The sequence below is a fragment of the Rhinolophus sinicus genome, chromosome 4 (genome assembly GCF_057876585.1).
Source record: "Rhinolophus sinicus isolate RSI-liver-muscle chromosome 4, RSI-T2T, whole genome shotgun sequence".
In the NCBI taxonomy this organism is placed as follows: Eukaryota; Metazoa; Chordata; class Mammalia; order Chiroptera; family Rhinolophidae; genus Rhinolophus; species Rhinolophus sinicus.
The window spans coordinates 10,594,873-10,607,177 of record NC_142504.1 but is presented as its reverse complement, the minus strand read 5'-3'; the positions used below and the strand labels follow the sequence as shown (position 1 = coordinate 10,607,177).

General features: G+C 41.3%; 1 protein-coding gene across 2 annotated transcripts in view; it reads left to right on the top strand.

Annotated features, from left to right (window-relative positions):
* AVL9 (AVL9 cell migration associated) overlaps positions 1-10,100 on the top strand; it is a 41,727-nt gene extending 31,627 nt beyond the window's left edge. For both annotated transcript variants that reach the window (XM_074340973.2, XM_088797662.1), the window contains exons 13-16: positions 128-245; positions 2,713-2,766; positions 3,296-3,384; positions 5,494-10,100. In XM_074340973.2, coding sequence (XP_074197074.2) covers positions 128-245; positions 2,713-2,766; positions 3,296-3,384; positions 5,494-5,609 — 377 coding nt within the window. In that variant the 3' untranslated portion in view covers positions 5,610-10,100. The remainder of the gene's footprint in view (positions 1-127; positions 246-2,712; positions 2,767-3,295; positions 3,385-5,493) is intronic.
* The last annotated feature ends 2,205 nt before the right edge of the window (positions 10,101-12,305 follow it).

Genomic DNA, 12,305 nt, shown 5'->3' with positions numbered 1-12,305 from the left:
GGTTGACTATCTCCCCCAAAAAGCAGGGGCGGAGAGGGTGACACTGTTGCTTTACCCTTTTTGATTGTTAATCTTCACGTCCCTACTGGCTACCATCCAGCTCAACTTTTAAATATTTACTTGACAGATAATGAAAAGATATTGTCGGACTACGGGACAGCCTTCGTTGCCGCATGGAAGAATACTCACAACTACAGAGTCTGGAATAGCAACAAGCATCCGGCATTGGCAGAAATAAATCCGAAGTAAGCACATCCCCGAAGACTGATTGAACATAATGGTGGATTTCCTAATGTGCCCCATAAATCATATCTGAGCTTTGGTGACCCTGTGGATATCTTCAAGAATCTCCTTAAGTAGATTAAAAAAGGCTCCCAAATATGGAGAAGTAGCAGAAAAATGCTCACCTGTTCACCTTCTTACACGAAAAGCACAAAGCATTTTGGGAAGCGCATTTCTCCCAGCTGTCCGTGTAATTCGGGAGGAAGTGCTGGCCGGTGGTAATGCTCAGCACGTGACAGCTCTCCCCCTTTCCCGAGATCTGTGCCTTAGCAGGATGGTCAAACGAAATGGAAGCCTTGAAGGAAATTCTACTGGTTAATACTGAGAAGTTATTTTAAAACATGAAGAATAAAAAAAAAAAACGAAAGTTGATATTTGAACTCCCAGACCTGTGTTCAAACCTAGCTTCCACATCAGATTCTAAAAGTCAACAAAATTCAATGCCTGTCACAATATTGAATGTTGACTGGACAAAGACTTGATTCCCACATAGACATAAAAGACATTTAAACATGCTATGGAGTGGGAATCTCATGACATAATACCATCTTTGTGGGAATGGAAACAGAGTAGAGTCTAAGGAGATGAAGTGATGCAATGTGTGCATCCTAGGAACTTATTTTTCCTAATATAAAATATTAAAATAATGGTATTTTTAGTGATAAGCACACACTGAATGTTTTCATTTGTATTTTAAACTTTTACTTCTTAGTGAGAATTGGGCAAAACTCAACTTTGTACTGATTGGAAGCTAGGGTTAACTTAGCTAGACTGGGGGGTGTGATTTCAGTAATGCTAGAAAGGATACTCCCCCCACTAAAAAAAAAATCCAGATATTTGTGTCGTCGTAACTTGGGGTGAGGGGGGTGGGGCATCTGCAAGGATGAGGTGGTGTGGCAGGGCTTTGGAGAGCGTGTCTGTGACACTTTGTATCATTTATCAAGAACAATGACTAGGTTCAGTATCGATTTTGGTGAATTTAATCATCCTACTGGGCTATAGCAGAAACCTATATTGCCATTTGAATGTGGCAAGGACATAGAGAATGAAAAGGCAAAAACATTTTAATAGTATTTAATGAAAGGGCTAAGAGTTCAAAGTATTCTCCGTCACTAACCACAAGCTCTGTATTCTAAAGAGTGATAAAGAGAAACAGATGTGAGTTTGTTTGCCTAGTGGCACTTACTGTGGCCGGGCTGGGTGGGGACGGGGTCTGCCATGGCCATCCACAGTGCAGCATGTGGGGCCATCGGTCTGCTCCCCCTCGTCAGACCTTCATCCAGTCTCTGCATCTGCTCTTCTGCCTTTAACTTGAACCAGCCCTACGGATTTTAACGCAGGCCCACATGAGGCTTAGCTGGAGGGGGTTTAAAGGACTGTAAAACAGTACTTTTTAAAATGTGAAATAAATCGAGGTTGCTTCGATTGAAGAGAAAGCGAAAGAAGGACCTGAAACATATAGACAGGGAAATGATATAGATAGGATAGTCAACAGATTTTCAATGTTTTCACCAAATTCAAAACAAGAAATGATCATCTTCAATTGTTAGCAGGGGGAATCATTGAGAAATATTCCAAACTGACTGTAAGATTTGAGATCTATGAATCCCTTTCTTTAACTCCTAAAGATCAGAGAAGGCAGTCCTCTAACTTTCCTTAATAAGCAAGAATGATTAAGTAATCTCTCAATTCTTTCAACCTGTGATTAAGAAATCCAGAAAAAGAGAGAAGTTAATATGGCCAATATGGCCAATTAGGAAATTTGTTGTTTGAAAAGCCATAAATAGTATTTTGATGTTTTTATAAGTTGCTATTGATTTCACTAGGGTCGCTTTCTTTGTTAGATGTTGGCTGAGAGACCCCTGAGAGTGAGATAAGAATTTGGGTATTTATTGACTCCTTCTTTTATAGTGTAACTTTAGTTAAGTTGCCTGATTTTATATATATCTTTTTGTATATTTATACCCTTTTGTGTATTTTTAAGACCTGTATTTTGAGTTGCTTCTCTAATAGAAAGTACAGATTTTACTGATCTGTCTACAAATCGTCGTATGGCCGATGGCACACATTTATAAGATGACCAGGATCAAGGTACCATCCATGGCCATGGCCTAAGTCAGTGACTCTAACCTGACTGTCCTGAGAGCTTTTTTAAAAATGTTGATACTTGGGCCCCACCTTTGACCAAATAAATCAGAGCATCACAAACCACCCCACCCAAGAAAAAAACCCACCTATTGCACAAGTGAGGAAATAAGCTCAGAGAGGCTCCCAGAACTGGAAGCAGGGGGCTGTGATCACAGGGCGGCTGCTGACACCTTCAGAGCCCCACAGCACAGCTGAGTCGACCCCCCACCCCATCCCGTGATAACTGTTCTGCAGCTTCATTGGTGAGATACTCACAGTCTGAACTCAAACTTTGTTTTACAGCCATCCTTTTCAAGGCCAGTACTCAGTGTCAGACATGAGGTTAAGATTCTCACAGTGAGTATTTCGAGAAAATACTAGAAACATTCTTACGTCTGACTTTATGCCATGCGTTTCATTGCTAATTGGGAATTGTTTTTCTCCACTTGATAGACTTGTGCTTCAAATAGTAACTAAATATGTGCATGACAGTCTCTAGCTCAGCAGTGTGTGTTTCCAAGAGAAAACACTGCTGTTTCATAAAGAATGGTGTGAATTAATAACAGGATTTGCCATTTTTATTCTGGTGAAGTAACTTTAGCAAATCATGACTATAGGGAGAATTAACGATATATGTGCATCCTTATATCCTTACCACTTTCTGGTTCATCTGTATGTTCTTCTAGTATTTTCTGAAAAGTCAATGCTTAAAACATTAGCAAATTAATAGATGCATAACAAGTAATGAATGATCTAGCTTCTTTTCTCAATAATTCTAATTTGGGGGATGGTTATAGAATTGTGTGTGTGTGTGTGTGTGTGTGTGTGTGTGTGTGTGTGTGTGTGATTTTTTTGGTTTTAAATTATACTTCTTTCCTTTACTCAGTTCTGTTCAAAACAGTGAACGTGGCAAAAAAATTGGAAACGTCATGGTTACAACCAGCCGGAATGTTGTACAAACAGGAAAAGCTGTTGGTAAGGCATGCCTTTATTTAGCCAAAACTAGATAGGAATCATAACGCATCTCTCTGTGTCAACTTTATCAGTATGTCACTGATAAAGTTGTAGAGCTCTGTGTAGCACATAATAATACAACATAATTTCCGTGGTCGAATACAGAGGGTTCTTTTTTTCTTTTTTTAAAATTTTTGTCTTATTCGTTAAAAAAATTGCTGTGACACCAGATAATATCAAAGTTCAGCAAATTTTGCCATATCTGATGGAGAAGTGACAGCATTTTCTGATGAGTTCACTGTTCTGTTCCAGGATTCATGCTTCCCTGGAGTTTTCCCCTCCCGTAGCCTCCCACAGTTCTTTATAAATAGTAGAGAGCAAAAATAAAGGAGACATTAGGAACTGCTGTCTTGTAAGACTGTATATCACACAATAAGGAAAATCAGGGAAATCAGTAGTTGGTTTTTGAAAAGATCAACAGTATTAATAAAACCTTTATAGGCTAATGAAGAGAAAAAGAGAGAAGATATAAATTACCAGTATTAGGAATGAGAGGGGACATCACTATGGATCTTACTGAAATTAAAAGGATAAGGGAGTATTGTGAATAACTTTATGCCAATTTTTTGACAACCTGGATGAAATATACAAATTGTTTGAAAGACTCAAACTGCCAAAACTGACTCAGTAAGAAACAGAAAATTTTGAATAGCCCTATATCTATTAAATAAACTGAATTAAAAACCTTTTCATAAGGTTTTTAATGTAATCCAGGCCCAGATGGCTTTACTTACAGATTTTACCAAACATTTAAGGAATTTTATGAATTTTATACAAACTTTCAAAAAGTGGTAGATTAGGTAATGCTTCCCGACTCTTTCAGGGAGGCCAGTGTTACCCTGAAACCAAAGCCAGACAAATGGTGTATTGTGTACACTCTCTGCACCTAGCTTTTTTCACTTAAAATTTTTGAAAATTGTTTCATATCCATTCTAAAGATATTTCTTGTTTCTTCTTTTCTATATTTTTAACTTCTTATTTTTATATAATTTCAAATTAAGAGAAACGGCGTGACAGTATACAAGGAATTCTTCATTATGTCAGATTCACCAGTTACTTACATTTGCCACATTTGCTTTGCCATGTCAGCATGTAAAAATAGCACCCATCTCCTTACGTAGCTCCTGAGAAAGGTTAACTAATGCTATTGAACACAGTTCAGAAGCCCCAGAACTGCGTGCTCTCTGTGCAGGGGTCCTGGGAGGTGTAACACCTGTGCACTTAGAGACAGATAGACAGGGTGAGAGAAACACTGCACGGACTCGTCTTAGAAGACGAACCCAGAGCACATAGCCCCGTCATCAGGTTTGTTTTATCACAACGAGTGGAATTTGACTGCAAGCACTTGCTTCCGTACAGTACGATGCATTTCACTTTTATCTTTTAATAGAGAAATTCTGTTTGTCATAGGTATCTCATGTCAATTGTTACTTAATTTTTAGTGGTGCTGCTGCCTATGTCTACAGTCTGTGGTCAGTTCTCCTCTTCCACCCTGCCCTCTCCAAAAATAATGGGAGTATGTGATTCACCTTCAGTAATTTCACTTTAGCGCAACTTTTGCAATAAGGTTTTTAAAATCAAAACAGACCTGAGGCAGGTAGAGCTCTGTATGTCTTCATTTAATGCAGTGTCGTTTTAGATGACAAAATCAAATGTCCCTAACGCAGCCTAACCACTCTTCCCTGTGTGGGTGGTCATCAGTTATCAGTTTGGATTTAGAGTACAGAGAGCACACGGGACTTTTTTCCGTCTCCATGTAATTCTGATGCACAGCCAGTACTGAGAACCACTGGCCTAGCACGGTGGGTATTGAGGAAAGAGGTTGCTGAGTACCTCCAGAATGCTTGCAAGGTAGTAGGCTCTTACACCCAGACATTGTCCAATTTCTTATTAGACATTCCTGTGGAAAGGGATTGTTTCGAAACCAGAAATTTAAATGGTAGTTTAGTAACTATTAATATATTGATGCGTTACAGTAAATTAACATTTATCAATTAGCATTGGTCTTTCGGTGTCTCTTAACAAAAGTGAATGCGTGTTTCCCTTTGTTTTCTCCTCCTTTCCATCTAGGCCAGTCGGTTGGAGGGGCTCTTTCCAGCGCCAAGACGGCTATGTCTTCATGGCTTTCTACTTTCACCAACTCCACCCCTCAGAGCCTCACTGAGCCGCCCGACGGGAAGCCCTGAGCGTGGGGTTCCAGATGCTGCTGCTGCTTTCTTAGGTTTAAGTGTTCCCTGTCTGTCTGCTGCTCCCGGACTCTCCACTTCATCGGCCACAGGTCGTCGAATGTTTACATGGATGGTTGCCCTCTGTCTGGACGAATGTCACAGGATGCTGAAAAAATGAAATCACAACCATAGCAGGGATGGCTTTCCAGGTTGGGGTTTAAATTGACTACTTTTATTTCAGTCTGAGCCTGATTAAAAAACACAGTGTACCATCTAATCATTTTTGAATTCTGATAGTATACCTTTGTTTACTTTAGAAAAGTTTTTACTTATGTAAATTTTGTTCTGTTTTGCTGTTTGAATAGCTAGATGGTCACTGCAATTTATTTTTGCTGAAATTAAGTTATATTGCTATTTTAATTTCTCTAAAGTTGGCCCTAAAATGTGCTTATAAAGTTAAGGGGCCATACAATCCAGCTTTGTTATTATTTTGCTGACGTATATGACCATTCTTTGTTTATTGGTTTTCTACGTACAAAACTATCGATTCACTTCTTCCCAGAAACAGGAAAGTTGTGGGTAGTAGTTCTGAGGATAGAGTGTTTTGTTTCGTGTTTAACTTATTCTTTCCCAATCCTAAATACTTGCTTTGAGACATCAGGGGGTGTCATTGTACTTTTTCTTCCTCTTCCTAATTGTTCACGTAGGTTTGCAGAGAAATAGCATAATGATGGGTACAGCCACGTTGGAGCAGTTTAACATGAAGGCGTACTTAGGGCAAGACTTTAAAAGACCTCCATGTTAGTTCTGTCAACTCTAGTCATGTTGCAATCTTCTACAAGCGTTTTCTAACTCAGAGTTTGTGCCTTCTATGTCTTCTTTTGAACAGTTTTCCATTGGGTATTTACAGACCTACAGGTTTTTTTCTTAGTCTTAGTCTTCATAAAACTTTCCAAGGCACTTGGCTTTCCTACTTCCCTGATGGAAAATCTTCCTGTAATCAATCCCTTCTAAGAGTATTTTTAAAAGAAAAGCAAGATGACCTGTAAATATTAAATAGAAATCTCATCGTAGGTCCCATTTAGAAAAGCAAGAAACAGGAGAAGAAAAGTACAGCCGTGACATCAGTCGTGTTTCATAAAGGACATCTGGATTCATTTTAAATTGTGTGTGTGTGTGTGCACGTGTGTGTGTGTGCGTGCGTGTGCACACGCATGCTGTCTACTGAAGACTTTTACACAACTGGACCTCATGTATCTGTCATGCTCAGCTGTCATTTGCTTTTCATGGGGACACTGGATGGGAGTTCTCAGGGAGGATTCATAGGGGACAGACTGCTTTTTCAGTAACAAAGGATACGTGGAGAATACATAGTGAGTGTAACCTACACATGACATAAAGAGTGTTGGGAAAATAAGGGGTCTAATTAAGGATGACACTTGATTATATTTGATTTATTGCTTAAGAAATGTTTATGTAAAGTAAATCCTTCTAGGGCATGTAAAATGGTCATGGGGACATAATCTAAATATCCCTAAATCTTCCAATTTGTGTTTTAACACAAGTCCAGCAAATCTAAAAGCATACTTCCGTTTGAGCATAATAACTCAAGAATTCAGTGATGATAAATTAAAGGGCTTATTGTAAGAACTCCATTCACTCACCTCTGCTAGGAAAGTTAACCTTCTCAGGAAATATTACTTGAAGAGAAGTAATACCAAACAAACCCTTAAAAGGTACTTTAATCAGTGTTGCACTGAGACTATAAAGAATTCATTCTAACATCTTGTTTCATCAGGCCACACCATTAGCTGGAGTGATAGTGTATTAGTTGCAATTGTTACCCCTCAACTGCCAGAAACTCACAGTGCTAAGCGCACTGCGAGAGGTCGGCCAGCTCACTGATGGCTCGTTCTTCCGTCTGTACGAGAGGGCTAAACTCCCACCTCTCACTATTCAGTAGCAACCCAATCCATCCACACTTCCGAATGCCACTAAAATATAGTTTAGTTATATGAAGTCTAACTTTGCTTTAGTCTCACTTGTTCCCCATTTTAATATACACCTTAATTGAACTTCCTATTAATGTTTCCAGTTAAGAGTTCAACTCGTAAAGTGGTCATTTAACTGGCTTTCAACATAAAATGAGTATTTCAGAAGCTGGAACTTTTGTCATAGAAATGGCTAAAAGACTCACTCTATTTCCTTCAGGTTCTGGGAGGTGTGGGAGTTTGCAGGGAACAGAGGCCATTATGTTGTTGGCAGGGCCACGGGACAGCCAGCACAGCTGAAGGCAGGAGACCTGTCCCTCATCCTGGGAGCCTGTGTGCATCGGGTGTGGGCTCCGGGCTCCAGATGAGAAGCCAGCCCAGGAGGCTCACTTCTGGTCACTGGCTCTGAGGGCCATAGGAGCCAACACTGGGCCGTCTTCGGACCTGTCACTGGTAAAGGTGGGTTTTGGTTGGCCACGGTTGTTCCAGTGCTTTGTGTCTAACAACTGAGTAGTTGTCAGGCCTGAGAGAGCGAGGTGTGCTAGGCACACAGGCTGCATCTGTAGCTTGCTGTGCGCCTCACTGTCTGTCTAGGTGATTTAAAAGTAAGGTTGTTTGGGAAAAGTCCCTGGCATACTTTAATTCCCACTAGGCACTGTAATGACAGTGACACAGGTAAGGAAAAGAGAGTTGAAGCTATTGTGTCCTGGACTAGGGGACTAGAAGAAGTTGTGTGTCAGAGTAAGGCTTAGGGTTATTTTGCACATGCATTTGTTTCATGGAACCGGTATGAATAGTGTACCCCCAACTCCATTAGTGATTGCTTAGCCCCCGAGCCTTAAAACAATTCCCATCTACTTTTGCTTTAAGACACATAGCGGCAATATCCTTGGGCAACAAACCTGAGCATGTGACATGATTTGTTCAACCTTATCTTGCTTTCCCAGTCCTATACTAAACATTGCATTTTTCTTTAGAATCATTTAGTTTGGAAAGGCAAGGAGAAAGAAAGCACATTAGGAAAGGAGAGGAGTGAGACGCTATTGCAAGGCTGAGGAGCAAGGTACTTAAAAATCAGAATGAAAGTATTTTGAGAGCAGTATTTCATATGCTGAAGGTTGTAAGAACTTTTTTACAAAGAAGTTATAGGTTTAAAATGATGCTGTAACATTGTGTCTCTGGCAGGCAGGTTTTGTTTTTATCTTGTGTTTTGTGGAAGTTACAGACAGATGTTCCTTTTCCCTCCCGGCCTGGTGATGGGTTTGGGAGCGCTCAGCTCACTAAGGGGTTTTGGGCTGATCCCAAACCACAAGAACTTTATCTGCTTCAACAATTTGGGAAAGTAGCCTGTTAGGATGGTAGCTGCTAAACATTGCCTGTTATTCTGTCGGGAACTTGGTTGGGACTCTTGAGGTGGCACCAGCCTTTGCCCGCTCTCTCTGAGCAGAGGTGGCACGGCGTGCACGGCCTTTCCACCCAGCGCTGTGGTCACCTTTCAACATGACAGAGAATGCAGCCCTCGCTTCCAGAAGGTGACTGGCTTTGCAGGCAGAGCGCTGTGCGACTTGCAGTGTTTTCATTCCACGTCTTCGGACTTCATAACATTGGAATTGTTTTTCCATAATCTCCAACATTCCATGAATATTTGTCAAGGACAAAGAAAGGGAATGTGGATCTTTATTCTTTTCGTATAAATAACTTTGTACACATGACTTTCTGCTTTCATATGAAGGAGAAGAAACTCGCTCCCTTGTATGGTAACTCCAACATTATAAGATTGTGCACGTATAAGGGGTTGAATATATTTTGTAAAACTCTAATGCATTTGTATTTCTGTGATGTTCTAAAGTTTACCCTTTTTACTTATATTAATTAAAGATATAGAGGCTATATATTTAAATCATGTAAATGGGACATAATTTAGGGGTTTTTTCAGCCTTGTTTTTCATCAGCTTCTCACACGCACATAGTATGCTGCTCAAATTTGTGTGCAATATAAACTTTTGAACATTTCAGTCAAGTACTGAGCCAGAAAAGGTAATTGGAGTTTTTAGAAAGCTTCTGTGCTTAGAAAATACTTTGTTTTCTTCAAATATTAATAATTTATAGCTGGAAAAATAGGATCACGACTTATCTGTTTCAGGGCACTTGGTCATTGGTTCCTAAACTTAGGAAGCATTTGATTAACAAGTAGGTAAAGGCATTTAGTGGTTACAAAAATAGTTCAAATATTTGAGATTCAGGGTTTTTTTTACAGACCCTTTCTAAGGAAGTTTAGCTTAGAAATCTTAGAACGTTTTCTAAGGACATTTAGCTGTGGCACATGTTTTAATCAGAAAGGTAGTTTCTCTTTGCTCTGGTAGTTTTATAATTTGTACTAGTTCTTTGTTTCTGTTGTCATTTGTTTCAAAAGAATGTTAAAATTATAAATCACGTCTGATCATACTGAATTGTAAAACTGCTACTGTATCTTTATTTTGAAGAAAAATGAGAATAAAATTATCCGGTTGGTCCTGCATACAGCTGTACTCGACCTGTCTTTCTGGAGGTGCCCCCATGTTGCCGGTATGGTCTGTGGCCTGCGTCACGGTCGGCAGCGGAGCCAGCCTCATAGGAAAGCAGCACGCAGAATGAACTAGAAGACTCAGCGCTGATGTAATCTTTCATTTTGACATTGCTGATGGTGGCACCTCAGTTTTTAAGGTGGTGACCCTCACAGGAAGGGCCCCTTAGTTTCTGTGAAATGCTAAGTGCATGCGACTGCCGAGTACAACCAATAATACGTCACCATGTGCTCACTGACAGAAACCCCCAGGGGAATAGGGGTTTCTTGTCACGAGCAGCCCCTTTTCCCACCTGGACAGGTAAGCTTCAAAACAGCCCCTGACATTTCCTTGGCCCTAGTACATTTTCCTCTCTTTCCGTGTGCTGTGGTTTTCTTACAGCTGACCCTCAAAGCAGAGCTCTGTGATGTGCTTCACGGAAGAAGCGGACAGATTTCCTCGTCCTTGGGAAGGTGTGCTTTCTTGAGCACAGGTTAAGTTGAAGGCCCCGGTGTTCCCTGGCCTGCAGTGTTAGTGCCCGGGAGCTGAACAGGTGACTGTGGGTGGGGGGGGACAGTAGAGCCCAATGCTGGTCATCTCCCCTTTTCTGAGGACCTGTTACCGGTCATCCAGTCACGAAGTTCCCACTGTTCTCAGTAACATGTCTCAGTTCCATCCCTTTCTAGCTTCACTTGCCTCATTCCGTGTCTCATGCCTGACCCTTTACTGGTTTCCCTGTTTCCAGTCCACCCAACCCAATACACCCAGATCCGTCTCCCTACAACATGAGAGTGTTTGTAATTCTGACGTCCCTGCACAGTAACCTCAGCGTCTCCAGTTCCTCAGCATTAAATCCGGATTCCTACATCAGGCACTCGGAGTTCACTGCACTGGAACCCGTAACCCATTAGTTTCACTGGGGCCCTGGCCAACTGAAACCTGTGCTGTGACTGTGGCCTTTCCACCCTCCAGATGGGGGAGAGAATCCACAACACACACCAAAGACCCAGCGCCAGCCTCTTCCTGAAAGTGTTCCCCAGGGCTGCTTGACCTCTGGTTCCTTCCTTGCTTAGGTCTCCCTGACTCCATGTTTCTTGGACTGTATCAAGTCCCACACTGCACGAGTTGTATTTTGTGTTTGAATGTTAAGCTAACACTAGTTTCATTGCTTTGAAAGCGATGAGCTTTAAACCCACACAGTCAATAAAGCAGGAGGGAACATTTTTATGGCTCTTACCTTCATCAGGAGAGCAACTCACTCCTTCTAACTGCACTTAATCCCACCCTGGGCCTGGCCAGCATTCCACTGCTAAGAGCTAATAGCAAGGAAACAATCCAAAAGGAAGAAAGCTATGTGTGTAGTTCTTTGTCATGGCATTTTTCATTATGAGTGATGAAAAGCTGGCAACAGCCAAGAGAGAACTGAGTTATGATACGCAAGTGTAATACTGAGCGTCAGGCTCCTTGTCATGTTAGACAGCTATTGAAACAAGCACTGAAAACGGGGGTAATGTGGAGAAGAGGAAAACACAGACTACAGGACGAAACAAAGGGAGGTGGTCCCAGGAGGGTAGGAGTCCCTGTGCCTTTCTTCCTGCTTCCTGTCTTTCCTCAGTTTCTCCCACGTTGCTGAGAACATGGGGCAATGAGCTGACTTCAGGTCAATGACACTGGCGATTTTCTTCTGCTTCTGTTGCTGCATTGGGGAGGGGACAGAATCAAAGCACAAGGAGAGCTGGTGAGTGAGCCTCTTGGCTTTCAGCTAGGCCAGTGCTTTTCTCCCCATAGGCCCTGACTCTCCATCACCGTCCTTACTGTTCTGGGCGGAACTGGTGTTGTAATGAACTGAGGGCAGGGAGCTTCGTCACAGTAGGCACTTGACGAACATTGTGACATGAAAACCTTCCTTTCCAAAGCGAGGCTCTGTGCCTCTGGCTTTCCAAGAAGCCCGATGGAACTGACGTCCTGAAAAAGAGTCAAAGAAAGCAGTGCTTTCAAGTGTTTGTTTTACAAAGTACAGGGTGAAACTGTAAAAGGATATTTAGTACCACAAAAAGTAGGCCAAGGGTAAGAAAAACTCGCCATACCCCAGAGAATTCAGCTGACCAAATTAAGTCTGATCCAGAATAAACAATTCTCATCTGGAAATCTAGCAGTTTCAGAAAGTACTGTCCAAGGGT